This window comes from Lathamus discolor, chromosome 14 (assembly GCF_037157495.1).
Source record: "Lathamus discolor isolate bLatDis1 chromosome 14, bLatDis1.hap1, whole genome shotgun sequence".
NCBI classification, from domain to species: Eukaryota; Metazoa; Chordata; class Aves; order Psittaciformes; family Psittacidae; genus Lathamus; species Lathamus discolor.
The window spans coordinates 350,087-369,363 of record NC_088897.1 but is presented as its reverse complement, the minus strand read 5'-3'; the positions used below and the strand labels follow the sequence as shown (position 1 = coordinate 369,363).

The 19,277-nt window shown below is 49.3% G+C and overlaps 1 protein-coding gene across 5 annotated transcripts in view; it reads right to left on the bottom strand.

The window, feature by feature from the left end:
- The window catches only part of MTMR4 (myotubularin related protein 4), a 58,260-nt gene that overhangs the window by 3,335 nt on the left and 35,648 nt on the right, over positions 1–19,277 (bottom strand). For all 5 annotated transcript variants that reach the window (XM_065694247.1, XM_065694249.1, XM_065694248.1 and 2 more), the window contains 13 exons: positions 19,058–19,224; positions 17,587–17,683; positions 11,625–11,738; positions 6,261–6,457; positions 5,864–5,992; positions 5,463–5,574; positions 4,852–5,047; positions 3,892–4,077; positions 2,978–3,148; positions 2,701–2,855; positions 1,095–2,355; positions 667–777; positions 292–380 (listed from right to left, as the gene is read on the bottom strand). In XM_065694247.1, the coding sequence (XP_065550319.1) occupies positions 292–380; positions 667–777; positions 1,095–2,355; positions 2,701–2,855; positions 2,978–3,148; positions 3,892–4,077; positions 4,852–5,047; positions 5,463–5,574; positions 5,864–5,992; positions 6,261–6,457; positions 11,625–11,738; positions 17,587–17,683; positions 19,058–19,224 (2,985 nt within the window). The remainder of the gene's footprint in view (positions 1–291; positions 381–666; positions 778–1,094; positions 2,356–2,700; positions 2,856–2,977; positions 3,149–3,891; positions 4,078–4,851; positions 5,048–5,462; positions 5,575–5,863; positions 5,993–6,260; positions 6,458–11,624; positions 11,739–17,586; positions 17,684–19,057; positions 19,225–19,277) is intronic.

Sequence of the window (19,277 nt, the reverse complement as noted above, 5' to 3'; positions counted from 1 at the left end):
ACCCCTTTGGCTAGTCTGGGTCAGGTGTCCTGTCTGCTTCCTCCTGGCTTCCTGTGCCCCTCCCCACTGGCAGAGCATGAGACTGAAAAGTCCTTGATCAGGGTAAGCATTACTTAGCACCAACTAAAAGCATCAGTGTGTTAGTTAGCATTGTTCTCAGGCTGAAGTTGAAAACATAGCACTGCACCAGCTACTAGGAAGGAGAAAAATAATTTAGAGCTGAACCCAGGACAGTGAGGTCTGTGAGGAAGAGGCTGAGAAGAGCAGTGGAACTACAGGGATAACGTTTACCTGCAGTGGTGCCTCCGCTTGGCCAGCCAGAATTCACAATCGCAGTTAAAACAGTGTGAGGCCATATGGTCTGGAACCCACCGCGTGACCTAGGGCAGACACCAGTCCTCATCAGCTCTCAGTTTGTAACTCCACAACAGCCACGTCTCAGGACCTCAGCACTGGCTGAGATGTGGCTTTGGACCACAACAGGTCAGCCAGAGTGAGCCCACCCCACAGGCTGCCTTCTATCAGACACAGCAGCACCAGAGGGTGTGCTAAAGGACCAGGGTGGCTGTTCTCTCCCTTGCTTCCAGATCACTCTCTGCTGCCAAATTTAGCCACAAAGAAACAACCTCTCTTGCTGCATTACTGCTGCTGCACCAGGACACGTACCTCAGTCTCCTTCTTATCCACAGGCTCCCAGCTTGCTTCTGACAAACAGTCCTCACTATGATCAGAACAGAAATCCTCAGTGTCGCTGCTGTCCGATTCCTTCAAACATGTCTGCAAAAAGAATCACAGACCCCCTCAGCTGCCTCTGTCACACAGCCAAGGCCATTCCCTGCTCCAGCCCCACTTGGTGCTTGCTGAGGGCGTGTGGGTGGCTCCACAGCTCCCCATACAAAGGACTGAAGCATTCATGACCATGTAGGAGCCATTGCTCGGCCCTCAAGAAGCAGAGGTGCTTCTGGGTGACATGAGAACACGGTGCATGGACAGGAGAGGAACAGGACTGAGGAAACACAGGAACCACCCACTCCAGAAGAAAGAGATCAAGAACCACGGTCAGAGAGGGCAGTGTGAAGGGAGCAGTTACTCACAAAGTCATCCTCGTAGTCCATGGGAGGTTCGGCTGGGGGGGCGCAGAAATGGCGGATGTCCAGGCGCAGCTGCAGCTCTCGCACTTGCCTGCGCAGCTGCTCCACCTCCTGCTTGTAGCTGGCCTCAATCTGCCGCAGCCGGTGTTGGATCACATCCGTGGGGAAGGGCAGCCCGTCATCATCCAGGTAGAGAGGAGGCACAGGAGAAGGACATTTTGGCGGCATGTGCTTGGGACCAGACACTTGTTTCAGGTGGCAGGGTAGCCATGAACGGCTGGGCTTCCCTGCAGAGCCTGCACAATGCATGCTATGGCCAGCGCAGGCTGAGGGCTTTGCACCTTCTCTGGCAGACCACTGGCTGCTGAGGCACAAGCTTGGTACCCGCAGAGGTTTGCTGCTCACCCTCTTGCTACAGCAGCCATAGGAGAGGAGGTGCTTTGGTGCAGGCTCGCCACTGGGGAGCGATGTCACCATTCCTTGAAAACTGTCCCAGTTGGACCCCAGGAAGGAGAACTCACTGCTTTGGCTCTGGGAGATGGGCTTGCACCACTGCTCCAGAGGGACTCTCCCCAGCCGGGCTGGCTCCTCGCAGGGCACACTACTTCCAGCACCACCTTTGCTACTGTCTTCATCCGGACAGGGGACGGTCAGGGCAGGGCCTGGGATGTCCACGCAAGGGGCGTTTGCTGCCAGGGATGTCTGGCTGGGAGCGTCTTGGCATGTGGCATTTCTCTTGGGGCGGTCTCCTCCACTGGACACCATGCTAGCAGCCTTCAAAGGTTCTTGGGGACAGGTTTCTAGTTCCTGGAAACAGGCTTCTAACTGCTTTCCAGAACTGGTGGAAACCCTGTCAACATCTTCCTGTCCAGAAGAATTTGGAGCTGGACACACGCTGTCCACTTCCTCCGTGTATGTTCCATTTCCCTTTTCAGCCTCTGCAGAGACACTGCTTGCTGGCACTGAAGCCCAGCTGTTCAGTTCCTTGTTGTGCTCTTGGTGCTCAGCACGCTTCCTGCAAGCGCTACTGGCTTGCAGGGCAGTGTTTTCCTCTTCCTCCTCCACCTGCCGTGGTTCTGCAGCTACCGCACTGCCTTCACCCAAGTGCAGCTCAGCTCCCTCAGTGGTGCTGGGCCGGGCTTCCAAGCCCACCCGGACTTCCTGACAGTGGTTATTCAGGTTGGGATCACTAGAAGTGCGGGTCAGCGGGCTGCTGGAGTCACAGGCTGAGAGCAGGTCGTCCATAGATCTTGTCTTTGGTAATCTAGAGTGCAAAAAAATGCAAAAACATCTCAACAAAACCCTTGAAACTTCCCTCATTTCAGTCAAAACTGAGAGGAGAGAAGGGAAATGTTCCTAATTGCAGATCATAGGGTGGGCAGGGAGGGGTGAAGCAGCAGGATGAGCTGAACTGCACAACTCTATAGTGTGGCCTTTGCCCTTTTAGGTCCAGTAGGAACATGTTCCTCGCCGCGACAATGCTAAAGAGCTCCTGCTCTTCACGGGAAGGATGAGAACCACAAGTAAACCAGAGGAACTACAATGAGCAAGGAGGGAAAGATGGACTGTGAGTAGGCAGCAACCTGGGCCTTGAGCTCTATGCTCATACCTGTCCAAACATCTGCCACTGAACTCCTGGCTCTGAGATCCAGGCGGTGGATAAATGTCCATATCATCCTGTCCCAGAGGATGCGGCGAGGAAGTTGGGAGATACACTGCTGTCCAAACATGCAGTGCTCGCACATGGCACACTGGGTGCAGCACCTGCAACAACCACTTCTGATTAGAAATGAATGCAAAAGGAAACCCCTCCAACCTCTCCCCATGCTACCCCTGTTGCCCAGCAGGCAAAAGGCCTGGAAAGCTGAGCCAGGAGCTTTATGGACCTGCTCAGATCCTGGCATGTAGAGAAGATTGTGGAAGTTCTTATTGCCAGCTCGCAGGAGGGACCAGACGGAGCAGGTACGCTTGTAGATGTTGTGCATCTCTCGCTCACAGGGGCTGTTCCCAAGGAAGGTCCCATAGAGGCAGGAATACGTGTGCTGCACGAGTTTCACCTGCAGCATCAGAAGGGGGACAACTGTCAGAGCTCTTGGGAAATGGTGTCTCCTGTGTACAGGCCAAACATCCTCCACTTCTCTGGGATGGCTCACACATTTCACACCTGGCTGGTGACTTTGCTGCTGTCCTCTCTTCCACACAGGGCAGGGCAGAGAGGAGAGAGCAACAGGAATCACCTACATTGAAGTGAAAGCAACAGTCCCCTGATACCATACCCATCCCTCTGGAACCCAAACCTGTATTATTTGATACAACAGAGATTACCAGCTATTATTCCCTGGTTTATGTTTCATACTTTTATTGCTCTGAGATACACAAATCAGGCTTTCAATCAGAACAGCACTGCCAATGGTATCTGGGCTAGAAAGGGACCTGAAGAAGAAGGGATTCAGGGAAACCAAAGAACATAAATTCTTCCTCCCTCTAAAACCAGCTGGGTGCTCTGAGCCTGCAGCACCACCAGGAGGGGGAGGAAATGGCCAGCAGCTCACAGAAGCATCACACACACAGAGCCAGGTCAAAATATCACAACCAAAGGGCAGGGCTTGGACCCGCACAGAGAAGGGATGTCAGGAATGCAGCAGAGAGCCCCAGCACTGCTCAAACATTTTCCCATTTTTAGAGAATCCAATTTATGTATTCTTTCAACTACCACACTGCAAAATATCATGGCCCTCCCTCCACCTCTGCTCACATCTGGCAAGGAAAAAAAAGAGATGTTTGCATGCATATTTCTTACCAAGAAAGCTTCGTTGAATTCAAAGAGGCAAGGAAATTGCTTCAGAAGCTGATGAACAGCATCCAGCCACTGGAGAAAAACTGGGCACTGCTCGTTCTGATCTTCTACCTTCTCCTGGTGACCACACCGATCGCCAAACTTGTGACCAAAGTCCAGCCAATCTGATTCAACAAGCACCTGGAAGCCCTGTGTATACAAGAAAATGTACCTGCAGACCCTTTGCTGTAGACCCCATACCCCAGCAGTGCCAGGCAGGCTCAGTGTTGCACCAGTGCTTGGTCTGGGAGCAAAGCTACCTGAACGGCAGACATTGCCAAACATGAACTCACAGCTGCTATTTCTATACAACAAACAGCTTGAAGAATATGCACAATTAGAGTAGGGAAGCAGCTGAACCTTGAACACAGGAGGTTATTTACTGCAGTGCTTCACCAGGCTGGGCAGAGCAGAGGTACAGTACAATGGAAACAGGCAGAGGTGAGCATGGAAAAAACCAGCATGCACAACAGCAGCTCTGAAATGCCACTAAGCTCATTAACAAATGCAATCCTGCTTTCCTTCGAGACTGTGAGACAAAGGGGGGCTACAAAGAAAGCTGTAGAGGGGCTTTTGACAGGGGCCTGCAGGGACAGGTCAAGGGGAATGGCTTTAATCTGCCAGAGGGGAGACTGAGCTGAGCTCTTAGGCAGAAGCTCTTCCCTGTGAGGGTGCTGAGGCGCTGGCACAGGGTGCCCAGAGAAGCTGTGGCTGCCCCATCCCTGGCAGTGTTTAAGGCCAGGTTGGACACAGGCTTGGAGCAAGCTGCTCCAGTGGAAGGGGTCCCTGCCCGTGGCAGGGGGTGGGAACTGGATGAGCTTTAAGGTCCCTTCCAACCCAAACCATTCTAGGATTCTATTATTATGATTGTATGAAAAAATGCCTTTCAACAGCTATGAACCAGCAGCACAGCACCACTTATACCTCCATGGTCCTGTAGTAAGGGTCCAGAAGAATCTTGGCCAGCGCTACAATCTGTGGAGTCCTGTCCCAGCCATCGGAGCAATGAACCAGCACCGGACGCCCTTCTCTGTCAACCGCACTGGAGACTAGCACTGCTGCTTTCAGCATGACAGAAAGGTGCTGCAGCCACTTGGTACTCTCCAGGGCTGAAAGCCAGCTAGAACGTGGGCAAAAAGCGAGAAAACTGTTGCTTCACTCTCCAGTGAGAAGATACATTTTAATCTAAGTCTTTTTGCAGCCCTCTATGAAAACCACTCTTCTAAAACATGTTCCAGAGGAGCCAGCCAGCCTGGGATTAAGTGCAAAGAATCTCACTCTTAATTTCAGTTTTCTCCCAGATACAGCCACATTTGAGAAACCCTCAGAGAACACACACAGCTAAGTGACACTTAGGCAGCACTGCAATCCCCTCTGGATTACTAGGGATCCAAAAAGAGCATTCAAGCACTGTGAGCACTTTCCTACCTCTCAATTTTCTGAGGTAGAAACCTGAGATGGGAAAAAGGAAAAGGGAAGGAAAAGCCCCAGGACATTCACATAGCATCAAACTCAGCCAGAGAAAAGTCACTCACTTGCTGGGGTCTGGCACCTGACTGCAGACAGCACGCAGATACTGGAAGCTGTTCCGGATGGAGTGGATGTTGGCCATGCCCATGAACACGACTTCACAGTTTGGGTAATACTCTAAACACAACAGAGATGGAGATGTTCAGAGAGAGCTGCTGCCACCGCAGTAACACACGTGGAGGCTGTCTCCTCACTGCACAATTCCTGGCCTCCAGCAGGCAGGCAGGCCTACAGAAGCCTTGCGGACCTGCAGCAATGTATCTGCAGTAACAGACTTTGCACAAGCAAGTAGAGGAACATGCTCCCAAAGTACTGAAACCTGACCTGACCCCCATCTGCTCTAGGCCTCGCTCAATGAAGCAGGTCCAACAGGAAGATGTCCTGGGATGGGCTCAGCCCTGTGTACCTTCACATTCGCAGCCGCCTCCCTTCGCTCTGTTGGCCACGGCTGCAGTGTAGGACCTGGCGTCAAGAATCAGCAGCTTCTGAGGAGTCCCGGCATTCTCCACACCTGAACAGGCAGTCAGGGACGAGTCTGCAGAGACAGACATGTACTGAGGTCCTGGCTCCTCCCTCTCCTACAACCTGCCCTCAGGGCCATGCAATGCTGGCCATGAACGAGCCCAGCAACCCATCCCACACACTGCAGCCAAGGCATGACAGGGCCCAGATTATCCATTCGGATCCTGGCTTTAATCCCTGCATGGTAACAGCCCTGTTAGCAGCAACAGTGACACTTGGGTGTAGGAAGCGTGGAATAATTGTGTGTTTAATAAAGAGTGGAAAGGAGTGAGCTGGCTCACCGAAGTCGACATCGCAGGCCTCGCTGCCGTCACTGCTCCCGGCGTGCGGCACACCGCCGGATACCTTCACTCTAGGGTTCAAGGCACAGGCTTTGGCAATAGATGTCACAAGGTACTCATCGTCAGCGTTTCGCCAGCCCCACCAGCTGATTTCAGGCTGGCTGCAACGTGCAATCACTGCCCCATTGCGCACGTGTCTGCAAAGGAAGTGAGAACCTAAATGAAGATCCCTGAAGAGGTGAGGAACAACCCCAGGAAGCTTCCCCTCTGATTACTTCTGTGCCTCTACTCTGGAGCAGTGATTCAGATCAGCCTGCAGAGGACTTGGGGTGTTGGTTGGTGAGAAGCTCCCCATAACCTTGCTTCAGTGTGCACTTGAGCCCAGAACCCCGCTGTGTGCTGTGCTCCACCCCCAGAGCATGACCAGCAGGTGAAAGGAGGTGATCTTGCCCCTCTGCTCTCCTCTGTGAAACCCCACTTGCAGGACTGGGTGCAGTTCTGGTGTCCTCAACATAAGAAGGACATGGAGCTGTTGCAGCAAGTCCAGAGGAGGCCATGAAGATGATCAGGGGCTGGAGCATCTCCTGTACGGACACAGGCTGAGAAAGTAGGGGCTGTTCAGCCTGGAGAAAAGAAGCTCTGTGGAGACCTCAGAGCAGCCTTCCAGTATCTGAAGGGGGCTGTAAGGATGCTGGAGAAGGACGCTTCATCAGGGACTGTAGTGACAGGACAAGGGGTGATGGGTTTAAACTTAAAACAGGGCAAGTTTGTAAGACATAAGAAGAAATTCTTCCCTGTAAGGGTGCTGAGGCGCTGGCACAGGGTGCCCAGAGAAGCTGTGGCTGCTCCATCCCTGGCAGTGCTCAAGGCCAGGTTGGACAGGGGTTGGAGCAGCCTGGTCTAGTGGAAGCGGCAGGTGGTTGGAACTGGATGATCTTAACCACAGCTATGACTAGAAGCAGTGTGAATCAAATCAGTGGCCATATCTCAAAGACTTTGAAATCACTGTGGCACTCTTGAAAAGCCTCAGCTCAGTGCTCAAGAGAAGCAAAAGGGTTAAGAATGCACTAGCAGTCATTTGGAAAAGAGTAAGACAGAAAATATTATATAAAAATATAATATTTCACATCTTAAAGCATCTTCAAAATGACACAAATTTCTCTCTAATCCATCTCAAAAAGGATAAAGTAGTGCTGTGACCTCCAGAGAAGGGTGGCACAGACAAATGAGAGGTGCAGAAGAGCTTCGCTGCAGGGATAATGTAAGTAGAAAACAGCTCCCCACCATGAGAGAAGGGCGCAAATGGATGAGAGGCATAAAAGGTCACGAAAGTTATAAAAAGTGGGTTTGGAAGATTAGTTTTATTTTTTCCCAACAGACATGGAAACAAACACTGGAATGATCATGTCATACGCTTAACAAAAACAAGTATTTTTTTGACAACCAGCAAGCTAGACAGTGCACTTGCTGCACAGTGCAATGTGGAAGTGTGAATTGGTTCCAAAATGCACTGAAGTCACAGATGGAGGCCTACCGAGCAACCACAAAGCATAAGCCCACACTCTCCTGAATATCTGTCATAGGAAAGCTCAGATAGTGGTTGCTCCAGAGATGCACCAGGGAAGAATACCGGCACACCTGTCCACTGTGACACTTCCCTGTGATGCTGCTCCTGGGGACAGGATAATGAACCAGCCAGCCTTGCACCTCAGCTCTTTACAACAGCAGTGCCTGTCCCTCCCTACATCCTTAGCTGCAAGGATGCAGCTGTAAAGCTCCTGACTAACCACATCCAGGTTTATGTGTAGTTCAGCACCTCTGAAAAGGTTGCTCTGATGGCCAAGTTAGGGGTGTAACATTCTAGATCCTACTGCACACCAGCACCACCCTCACCCCATTAGGCAAGGGCTGCTTAGCTGCAGTGAGGGCTCTAGAAGCACTCCTGAAGATATTTTTCTCCTGCTGCACCCCTGTAAGGGGCTCTGCTGTTCCACAGAGGAGACAATGCCTGTTCTTGGAGGCACACCACAAAAATGTGTCAAGGCTCTGGACTCCTAACAGCGGTGCGGGGTGTCTCACAGCAGCTACTGCGGTTTGCAGGAATGGTTTTGCTTCTCAAAGATAAGGTCCCCTTATTCTCCTGAGGCAACTTGTCAATAAACACCGAAAATGTATTATTGTTAATGACATCTCATAAACAACAACGATGAAGACTTTAAACTGCAGAGTCTTTTATCTTTTTGTGCTCTCTGTCTTTTTTTGCAAGGTGACATATAGAGCAGTTATTCCCAGATCTATTCCTGCCACCAGGATCACTCAAGAATGGTTAACACAGACAGCAGCAAAGGCTTTGTTTATACTAGTAAATGAAACAGAGCCAAGGTGGGGACTTGAGCACCTGCCTGTGATGGTGCAGGCTGGTTTGTGAGCACACCCACAGCTCCTGGCCTGTGCCAACCAGCACCTTCCCAGTACCTGAGCACAGTTTTGGGAAAGGCAGGTTCTGTGCCAGGGACTGCTCCTGACAGGCAGCTGGGATGGAGGATACTGTCTTGGGGAGCAGAGGCCACTCCAAGTCAGAGCAGCCTGCTTAATGCAAAGCTACCGACATTGCCCAAGAGTCACGTTAGGTTAAGAAAACTTGCTGGCACAAACTTGTCAGCACCGCAACAAATGCCAGGCAGAGGCTGGCCTTGAGGTAGCCAGTTTCAAGAGACACAGCAACATGCCAATAAACACAAAGAAATACAGCCTGCTTCGATGAGCATGAAGTCATCAGCAAGCAGAAAGTACATAAGGAGCCAGTGGGTCAACCAAAACCACAACTGAACTTGCAATGAGCTTCCCAGGTCAGGATAGCACCCATGGCTTGACTGCATCCTTCTGCAGGTCTCCCAGCATGAGCATTATGAAGCATTTCAGGTCTTTCCTTACTGGGCATTTTTGTGGAGGTCTTCCTCAAAGTTTAAAAGCTCTTTTCTTGCCACTGGAGAGGCAGAAGGTGACAGAGTGGTTTAATTTATTCTTTAGGGATACTCAGTTTAGTTTTAATGACTCAAGACCCTTTCAGAATCCACAGCTAGAGTATGAGGTGCCTTGGCGGTTTATCAACTCCCAGATTTATTCAGAGTACAAGGCTAGAGCACACCTAAGACTGTTCACACATGCCATTTAACCCAGAACAATCATCCAGAAAACATCAACTAATATCTCTTGAGACACTGTTATTTTCTAGCCATTTACTGCTCATACACAATGTAGAGTCAGCAGCTTAGCTTAAAACACAACAGTGAGCTGAGAGGCTTTACAGAGCTGTCACCTAAAAGTTCCCCACTGAGATACATGTGCGTAAGTGCCCTTATTCCCTGAGTCTCTGTGCTACATTCCTGTCTCTGCCATGCTTTGAAAGCCTGAAACTGAGCACTCAAGCCATGGGGCTGGAGCAATATCCACTGTCTGGCTGCTGCTTCCCAGGCAGCTACTGCAGCACCAACATGGCCAAAGGTACTGCTGAGCACCTGTGAGGAGCTCTCTTGCCACCACAGGCTCAAGGTCTTCTGAAGGTGCCTGTGCAGAGAGCACTCTGGAGAAGCGGCTTGCAGGCAGCGCCCCTCTGCCTCTTGTCAGCTAAATAATTCATTGCATCCTTTCCATTGTTTTAAAGGTGAATTATGCCTGGAGGCTCCTGCATCTCTCCTGTGCCTTTCTGAGCACTGTGGGCTCAGAGGGGGAGAACTGAATTTCTGCCTTGCTTAACAAACAGATTATACCTTTTTTTTTTAAAGAAAACTCACCTTTGGTGTCATGTGTTACAGCTCTGACAGTGACCACATGAGCTCAGCCTTGCTCTCCAAAAGCTATGATGTCTAGCAATCAGTCCTGTGGTTACAGAGACCCTGGGAGGCATGTGCCAGAGCCCATCTATCTGCTCTCTCCTGAACCATGACTGAGGAGGAGCTGAGTGTGAGGTGTTTCGTTTCTCCCCCTTTCATACAGCACAAGGCACTCCAGAAGCAGCCATGGCCCTCACAGACCCTCCTGGCCAAAAGACTTTAAGAGATACACACTGGCAAGCACTTGTCCTATCTTGTAACATCACTTGTCAGCATCTTCTAATCTGATCCCAGGCTGCAAACGGCTGCAGCTCAGCCTGTAAATTACCAGGTACTGTTCCAATGTTATTCTAAAGCAAGGAACAAAATAATTGCCAGAGTAGCAAAAAGACAGGGCTTCGCCCTGGGGTGGGAGGCACACAGCCTCCAATGCCAGACAGAAGTAATCTCAAATACAATTAGCTTCTTAGCTGACTTGGCTGCAAAGAGGGAAAGGCTCCATGTGATATGCATCATTTACTGTTAGTCTGTTTTAGAACTTAGTTCTTCTGGAAGTAGTGCACCGTGTTTTGCCAGCATCTGACAGGCAACCACACAACATGAAGATAAAGAGTTAAGGTACGAATTCACTGGGTTTGTTTCCCAGCTTTTGTACTTCTCAGGGTTGTCCTTTGTTGCTCTGGTATTTTCAAAGTCTGTTATACTTGGATTTAGTAATTGCTAACAGAATCTAAGGCTGACTCCATACTGTACATTTTACAACGCACATGCTGGCTGTGTGCACCTATTCAACTAGCCTCCCATTTGCTTCAAACACATCTGTCTCCCAGGAGATGTGTTTAGTGAGAAAGCAGACCTCCACCCTGAAAAGCTCTGCTCTGTTTGCTGCCTGCCCTCCTGCATCCCCCAGTACAGATAGATTATTTTTGGAAGGCTGACCAGGGACTATTTACCAGCCACATGCAAACATTTCACTCTGTTACCTAGATGTTGTCAAAACTCTCAGAACTGGGTCAAAACAGAAGTGATTTGCGGTTGGGTATTAAAAGGAATGTCCAAGCCTGAGCCCTTAGTTGAGAGCAGGGCCTTGCAACCAGCCCATTTGGGTTGAGATTTCTTTTCAAAGTAGCAATCTGCAAAAAGGTTTTGAAACTCAAAGAAAGAGAATGATAATGTGGCACTGAGCTCTGGCTGCATCTCCCACAGAAGGAGTCACCCATGCCTTCAGATCTAACTAAAGGCCACACTTGACTGCACCGTTGTTTCTCCCTTTGGGAGAACACCCCATGCTACCACCACAGGCTGCGTGCCTGGGGAAGCCGATTATGTGTGCTGGGAGCAGTCCTGGGAGCAGCACATTTTCAGGAAGGAAGCAAAAGGAATACACAGCGTGAGTATCAGGAGGCAGCTGTCACTGTCATCGCACAGCCCCGTCCACATGCTCTGCTGACCTGGCTTCCCTGTGCCCTGTGCAAGACGAGGAAAGGGGCAGCTCTCCTGGTGGAGAGCACTGCTCTGGGTTCACACTTACCTGTACACCACCACAGGGATCCTTTTCCACGACCTAAACGATGCCACATTCTCTAACTCTTTGTCAGTGATCCAGACAGGGACCAGCAGCTTCTGGGGATAACTGGAACAAAGCCTGGAAAAGAGAAAGGATGAAGGCAAGGTGAGGACTCAGGCATAAGAAATTTGCTCCAGAGAAGCCATGAAGAGAGAGGGAAGGAGCAGCTCACACCTCCCCAGATTCAGCATACAGGACTTTGGCTCTTCCTCTTCGTATCTGTATCAATACAGTCTCAATATGGAAAAGTGACCTGAAAAACGCTGTCAGGAATGAGCTGAGAGAAGTCCACCTCCTTTCACCCCAGGCTTCACCTGCGGGCCCATACTAAGCACCCCAGCACTTCCCAAGGATGTCTGTAAGAATTCATGACGGTTTAGGGGTACAGTCATTAATTCTGTATAGGGTTTGGGTGCTCTTGTAGCCCTTGCAAACCCAGAAGCAAATGACAATCTGCTGCTTTGTGCCTTGCAGAAAACAGGTCACCGCTTTTTTAAGCTTTATGCATCTTTCTGCAAGGAAGATGCAACTCTGCCCAGAAAGATGGCAATGGTGGTTTGGTGTATGCTATGACGAAATGGCATGAGGGGTAACTAAGAGCATATCTTGTTTGGTGGGGTGCCAGTAATCAGATTTCTAACACACATTTGAACACATACTAGGAGCGAGAGGAATGTGATGGGCAAGTCCCTGCAAATCTAGTCCTGCAGGGAAGAAACACAGCATGCACAGCTAGGAGCAGTGGGCACCTAATACCACTGTGCAGAGCTGCAGGACCAGAAGAGCCTTTGATATGCAAAGCAGCTCTGCTGGAATGGAAATTCAACTGGGGAGGGTGAGGAAGAAGAGAGGAGGCAACAGGATTGCAAATGTCCCAGGAAAAGATGTTAAAAACCAAACTGCAAGTACATTATCAGCAGGGCAAGAGGGAAGCCAAGGGAAAGAGGGGGACAGCCAGAGTGCTGAGAGAAGGGGAGAGAGCAGTACAAGTAGAAGGAAGTACACGGGAAAATCCAGGAGCACAGGGGCGTCCTAGTTACTGCAGCTAACATCCCGCCGCTTGGAGCATAGGGCTGCAACTGGGCAGGTCACAGGCTTCAGAGACAAAGCACAGCCTTGTGCTGGACCAGCTGAGCTCCAGCAGCCCAGGCAGACACAGCCCTTCAGGGCAAGAAACAAAGAGCAGCTCCAGCTCTAGGATATAACCCACATCATTCAGAAAGAATGTTTCAGGGCAGCTGGGAAGCAAAATGAGGGGGCTAAAACTGTCCAGCCATAAGCTTCAGACGGTGGGCTGGTGTTCCCTGAGCCCAGGCTATCCCAGCTGATGGCAACAGGCACAATGCAGCGCTTCCTAGTCCTCAGCTTGTCCTGCTAGCAAGGAGCTGCCTGCCATGGGAGGAGATGGCACTTCTTCACCCAGCATCTAGACAGCTGCTCAGAAAGCCCCAGGCACAAAGCAAGGTTGGTCTACAGGATAAAAACAACAGGGTGAAGAAGAGGAATCCAGGAAGCAAAATAAAAGCTGTCAGCTAAGAAGCTGAAGAGGAGGATGTCTGTAGTAGGATACCTAAGCCTGGACATCTCTGAAATGCCTCAGATTCTCTGTGTAAAGTTGGACAGGAAATTAAAGCAGCAGTGAAGTGTGACTGAGAATAAAGGTATGTGGAAGACGGTTAGCATCAGTTAAGATCTGGAGGACCTTTTGGAATAGCTGAGTCTATACAAGAAGGGGTTTCATTGAAATAAAAACACAATCAGTTCCCTGGTACTTCAGATGAAACATTACAGAAGATGTCTTAAACTAAAAACTGGGGAGAGACAGTACAGTTCAGAAGCATAACTTCTAAGAGTCAAGTCACTAAAACCCTGTAGCCTTTGGGAAACAGTAAGACAGAATTCAATAACACTAAGGTAGGAAACAGGACAGCCTCCAGAAGTTAAGCGAAATTTAAGCAGGGTGTATAAAAACCAGCGATGGGGTCAAGACAAACAGACCTGTGCTTCTAGGCTAGAATTTCAAAAACTGAAGTAGAGGAACTGAAAAGCCAGGATAAAAAAAGTGTTTGCTGGTGTAACAGTACCCTAGAAACTGGGCATAAGGAAAATTATTAGTGGTACCCTGAATTTCATGCTTTGTAGGAAGACCAAAATAGGCTGAGCTAGTGAGCAAAGTGTGGCATCTTTCAGGAAAATGGGAAGGTAAAAGTGGAAAGGCTCAGAGCTATGAAGATACAGAAATGCAGAACAGGCATGGATGCAAATCCCAACCCCAAAGAGAAACAGGACAGCACTGAGGCTGCACTACCAACCACTGCAGAGACAGTAACAACATCCACGAGAGGCTGGAATTGACGCTGAAAGGCTGCAAGGGCAGAAACTGCAATGGGAGACTTGTACTGCCTCCACATGAAACACAAAAGCATCACAATAACAAGTAAGACAAAAGTGACGTTTTTAGACAGCATCAGCTGCTTCTTGGTGCTGTCAGCTAAGGAATACAAGAGGACATGACCCTTCCTTCAGTCCTCTAACCTGCTCCACAAGAGAGTAACTGAAAAATCACTTTGCTATTACAGTATTCAGCACACAGCACAATTCAACAATATTTTTAGGGGTATAAGCCTCCCATGACAGTTGCAATGAGTTTCAGAAAGGGAGAAGGAGGTGCTTGCAGACAGTAGGAGAGCTATTTAAACACGTTCTTCAATGGTCACATAAAATGCATCAAAAGATCAGACAGGGCTGGCAGAGTTACACAGTGAACAAAAGAAGAATTTTAGAAATAAGAGCGTAGATGTTTCCAAAGCGCACGAGAGAAGCCAATTGTGCACCCGAGTTAGAAAAAACTAAACCCAAACAAGTAAAAATGAGACACATGGTGCAGTTTCTGAGAAATGACCTATTAAAAAGATTAAAACTCTGAAGACTTTTCTCAAACATCTTGGAGGTATAAGCCTGCTGCCAGAAGGTCTAATAGATCCAGAAGAACACAGCAGAAAATCAGGACTACTGGTGCTGGTGTTCAGCAGAAGAGCCCACAAAGAAGCTGCCAGACAGAGCTCTATCTACAAGGGACAAGGCACAAGAAGAGATTAATGTGGAAACTTCTGCAGGGGAAATTATAGCAATCTGCCAGGAACAAGGAGTAACTGATCCCCAGGACAAGACAGTGCTCAGCCTTTGACGTGGAGCTGTTGGAGCGACTCCAGAGGAGGCCATAGAGATGCTGCAAGGGCTGGAGCAGCTCTGCTCTGGAGCCAGGCTGAGAGAGCTGGGCTGGGGCAGCCTGGAGAAGAGAAGGCTCCTGAAGGGGAGACCTTAGAGCAGCTCCAGTGCCTAAAGGGGCTGCAGGGAACCTGGAGAGGGGCTTTGGACAAGGGCCTGTAGGGACAGGCCAAGGGGAATGGCTTTAATCTGCCAGAGGGGAGACTGAGATGAGCTCTGAGGCACAAGCTCTTCCCTGTGAGGGTGCTGAGGCGCTGGCACAGGGTGCCCAGAGAAGCTGTGGCTGCCCCATCCCTGGCAGTGCTCAAGGCCGGGTTGGACACGGGCTTAGAGCAACCTGCTCTAGTGGAAGGTGTCCCTGCCCATGGCAGGGGGTGGGAAATGGATGAGCTTTAAGGTTCCTTCATACCCAAACCATTCTGTGACTCCGTGAAGATCAAAGCTGAAAACAAGCACCATCACTGAAGGAAAGGTGAATGTTTTTTAACTTTTTGAAGGAACTACATGTGTATCAAACCCACAGATGTGAGACAGCTCCTGTCTCAGACAGCCTGGGAGCTGATGGGGAATGTCAGAGCCTGTCCATGTCTCAGGGTGTACAGACAACCCAAGATGTGAGAGCCATGGAGAGATCATGTAATAGTTTTGTTATCATTTTATGCTGAAATAAGATACATCTATCAAGACCAGGTTACTATATGCTTGTATTACTCTAAATTTATGATGGCTGTCGCCAGGAAGAAGGTAAGTTTCCAGTTAAGGACATCTCGGAACAGACTTGAAAGACACTGAACAAACCAGTTACCTTGGAGTATCCTGTCTCTAACAATAATGTTTTGCCAATGGTGAGAAATGAAAGACAAAAGGACTACAAAAGGTTAAAAAGTAACCCAATCCCTGTGAACAGGGGCAGGTGGTAATGATCAAAAGCCAAGGCAGGAGTTAAAGACACACTCCGCCAGGCAGCAAGAGAGAACTGGTTTCTGAGTTCCACAAGTGTATTACACCACCTTGGAGACGTCGGGATGTCTGCAGGAAGCTGCAGCCTGCTGGAATCCCCAGGCAGGAGCCCAGCAAGTTGACGGAAGCAGAACCAGGCCTGCACCCAGCTCGCTGAGGTTTGTTTCATGTTCTTTCTTCCCTGGTTTGCTTGGAAATAAAACATCTGTCTTTAAAGAAGTTGGCTGTGTATTACTGGCCAGGAAGTGAACCACAGATGGTAAATACAAGCTGAACTTTCTGAAGTAGTCAGAAGGAACAACATCCCAGAATCCAGCAGCACAGAAAGCCTGACTGCTCTCACAGACATGCAGAGACTGCCCAGGGCAGGGTCTTACAGGGCATGCACTGCAAAACAGAGCAGTTCAGGAAAACAGTTTTCACTTTACATCTGTGAAGAACCTGTGTAAATGCCATCAAAGGCATGTTAGCAGTCCAAGAGCTACAATGTGGTCAGCAAGGCCAAGTAGGAGCTCTAAGTCATCCCTCAAATCTAGCCCTTGCTGCCTGGATTTTTGGTGAAAAGAGAACAGGCAGCAAACTGCAGAATTCCACCAGGACTTCCCCAGGTTTCTCATGGTCTCCACAAGAAACCAGTGACCTGGAACTGGCCAGTCTAGAGGTGATGGGGCTGCTTTACAGCTGAGACAGAGCAAAAAGACTGAGGGATACCAGTCATTTCAAGAAAAGGCTTAAAGGGAAGGCAGAAGTGAAAGTATCTGTCAAAGCTTGATAAAATCCTGTTGGCTTAATGCCACCAGCTGCAAAGAATGCAGCAGTGCTTCTCCAAGAGTTCCTGCATTCTTCAGTAGAAGACAGGCTGGAATCACTGACATGCTGGTGGGAAAGACCTTCTAGGGATCTCCACTCCAACCTCCTCCTCACAGAGAACCACCTGTAACACCAAATTATCCGAGATTCGACCTGCTGCAATGCTGGAGAAGCCTCACCTCTGATATCTGCCCCAGCACAGCACCACACTCCTGGGGAACGCACTTTTCCCCTCTGAACCTCCCAAGCTGCACCTTGTTCAGTTGTCTGCCACTGTCAGCAGTTTTACTCCATCACCTTTGCAAATGCCCTTCCAGCAGCTACAGGCTGCAAGCAGATCAAGGGGGATCTGTAGCCTCTTCTGCACCAGACTGACCAAGCCTCACTCGCTCCCAAGACTTCTAAGCATCCCCACAGCCCTCCACTGACCCACCCGGTTTTTCAGCAGAGCTGAATCTCTGCCTGACTTCATGAAACTTCTGTGTTTTTTAATTTCAAACAGCGTGAGCATTTTAGAGAGAGTGACTGACCACAAAGCTGACTCTACAATGGACGGTTCCTTCAAGACTCACCAAACACTTCAAGGATGAATTATGACCACCACATTATAAATTACCCAAGTCAGCATTTGCAGTTGCTGCTAGCTCTGACAGAACTATGGAATGTTCATGAAGGGACCTAAGATTATCCAGTCCCAACCCTCTTCCATGGTCTGGGACACCTTCCACTAGATGTTTGGGCTTTATTCCTTCTTCAATTCCACTATATGAAAGGCAGAAAGAAGATCTGGCTCATGTTTTGAGGGTTATCAAGGCCAGGATGGAGGATTAGCTGGAGCCTGACTCACCCTCTCCTCCGCATGGGGACTGTGGAGAGGAGAAGGTACAGAAAGAAGACAGTGGGGAAAGCCTGGTGGTGAAACACTCACTTGTAATTGTTGTTGATGTCAGAGACGCGCCAGACATTCTGCAAGTCAAAGCCCATCCTCACCAGCTCCATCTCAAACCGGTATTTCACATGGTCTCCTGGAAGAACAGAGCACAGGACAGCTAAGTAGAACTGAGGAAATCTGCACGTCATTTGCAGCTCCATAGCAGCTCTCACAGGCTGGACAGAAACTGCAGGACAGCTGATGGCAGTGATCTTGTGTTGAAAGCCAAAAAGACTTGCCCCTCAGGGGGGTTCCTCTGGTTTTAGTCCGAAAGCCAGATCACCTCTCAGTTTCAGGGCACAGAGTGGCACGGAAGCAGCCTTCTCATGTCTATACAGGAGTGTGTGTGTGGGCTTAATTTAATCCACTTTTGCCCTTCTGACAGAGGCAGCTTCAAAATGGACATCAGGAACCCCATGGTAGAGCAGTACTGAGCACCCAGTGTGGCTCCTCTTCCCAGACTGTGCTCACAGAGGCTGACTCAGGTTTTGCTCTCTTATGTTTTAGCCCACCTCACAAATTCTGGATGCCTTTGCTGAGTACCATATCTTGCTAATAAATAAATACTGCCAAGCTCTTTGCCTCATTCATATCCTGCAGCAACAATTTCCACAGGAAGTTTATTTATACTAGAGAGTAATACTTTCTCTAAATGAATGACAGCAAGTATCTCCCAAATGCTGGTGTTTGGGACATAGCAAGGACATGTAGTCTACCTTTTCTCTATCAGTTTCTCTTAGGTGTCTCCTTCAGCCATACTATTCAACCCTATCCTGCCATCCCAGCCTGTGTTTGGACATTTCATTCTCTCCTCTAGTATCAGCACATTTTTACATTTAAAGCCAGGTTTGTCACTCATTTTAATCCCCTTTCATTCATGAAGAAGCTGCTTAAAGACAAAGCAACTGCAAGCGAACTTTGTGGTTCCAGAGAAGGGAAACTCCCAATTCACACAAAGGCACCATCACAGCTCTGGTTTTCTCTTTATAGGCTCAGGGATGGCAGCTGTGCCTGTAAGGATGACCCAGACATCTCCACAGGAATGGCACAGCATTTCTAGGTATTGGAGAAGCGGCTGGACTCATTATGCTGCCTCAAGGCTAACAACATTTACTATACAGGGCCAAGCCTGCTTGAGCTCACTCGCATCACGATGAGCGTACTGAAATATGGGAGGTTTTCTTAATTCACAAAGGGAAAGGGAAAAGCTGCTTACGTGTTGCTGGCTCAGAATGTTCCTTATTGTGCTTACTACTATTATTCTTTTACTGTGCCTGATATCCAGACACATTTGGCCATCAGCTGGATCTCTAGGCCAAGTACAGGATGCCCCTCAGTAAGATGAACTTGGGCTATGGCTACAGCAGAGCTTAAGAGACAGCCAGATATCAGTTTGTGAACAACAATTCAAAGTGCACTGCAGTTTTTCTGGACAGAAGAGAAGGAAGGGGGCAGGCCAGGAGCCTACCTGGACGGCAGAGATGTGCATGTTGATCCTCCTCATCAACACAGACTCCTAAGCACCATGCATGGTAGGCAAATGCAAAGAGGTCCTCAGGCTTAGCAGGGCGGGCAATGGCTCGAGTCAGCCTCTTCAGCCACTCCTGGCACTGCTTAAAGGTGGAAAAATGGCACCTGCAAACCCAAACACAAACTCTCCTGAGTAGGTATGTTCATCCAGACAAGGC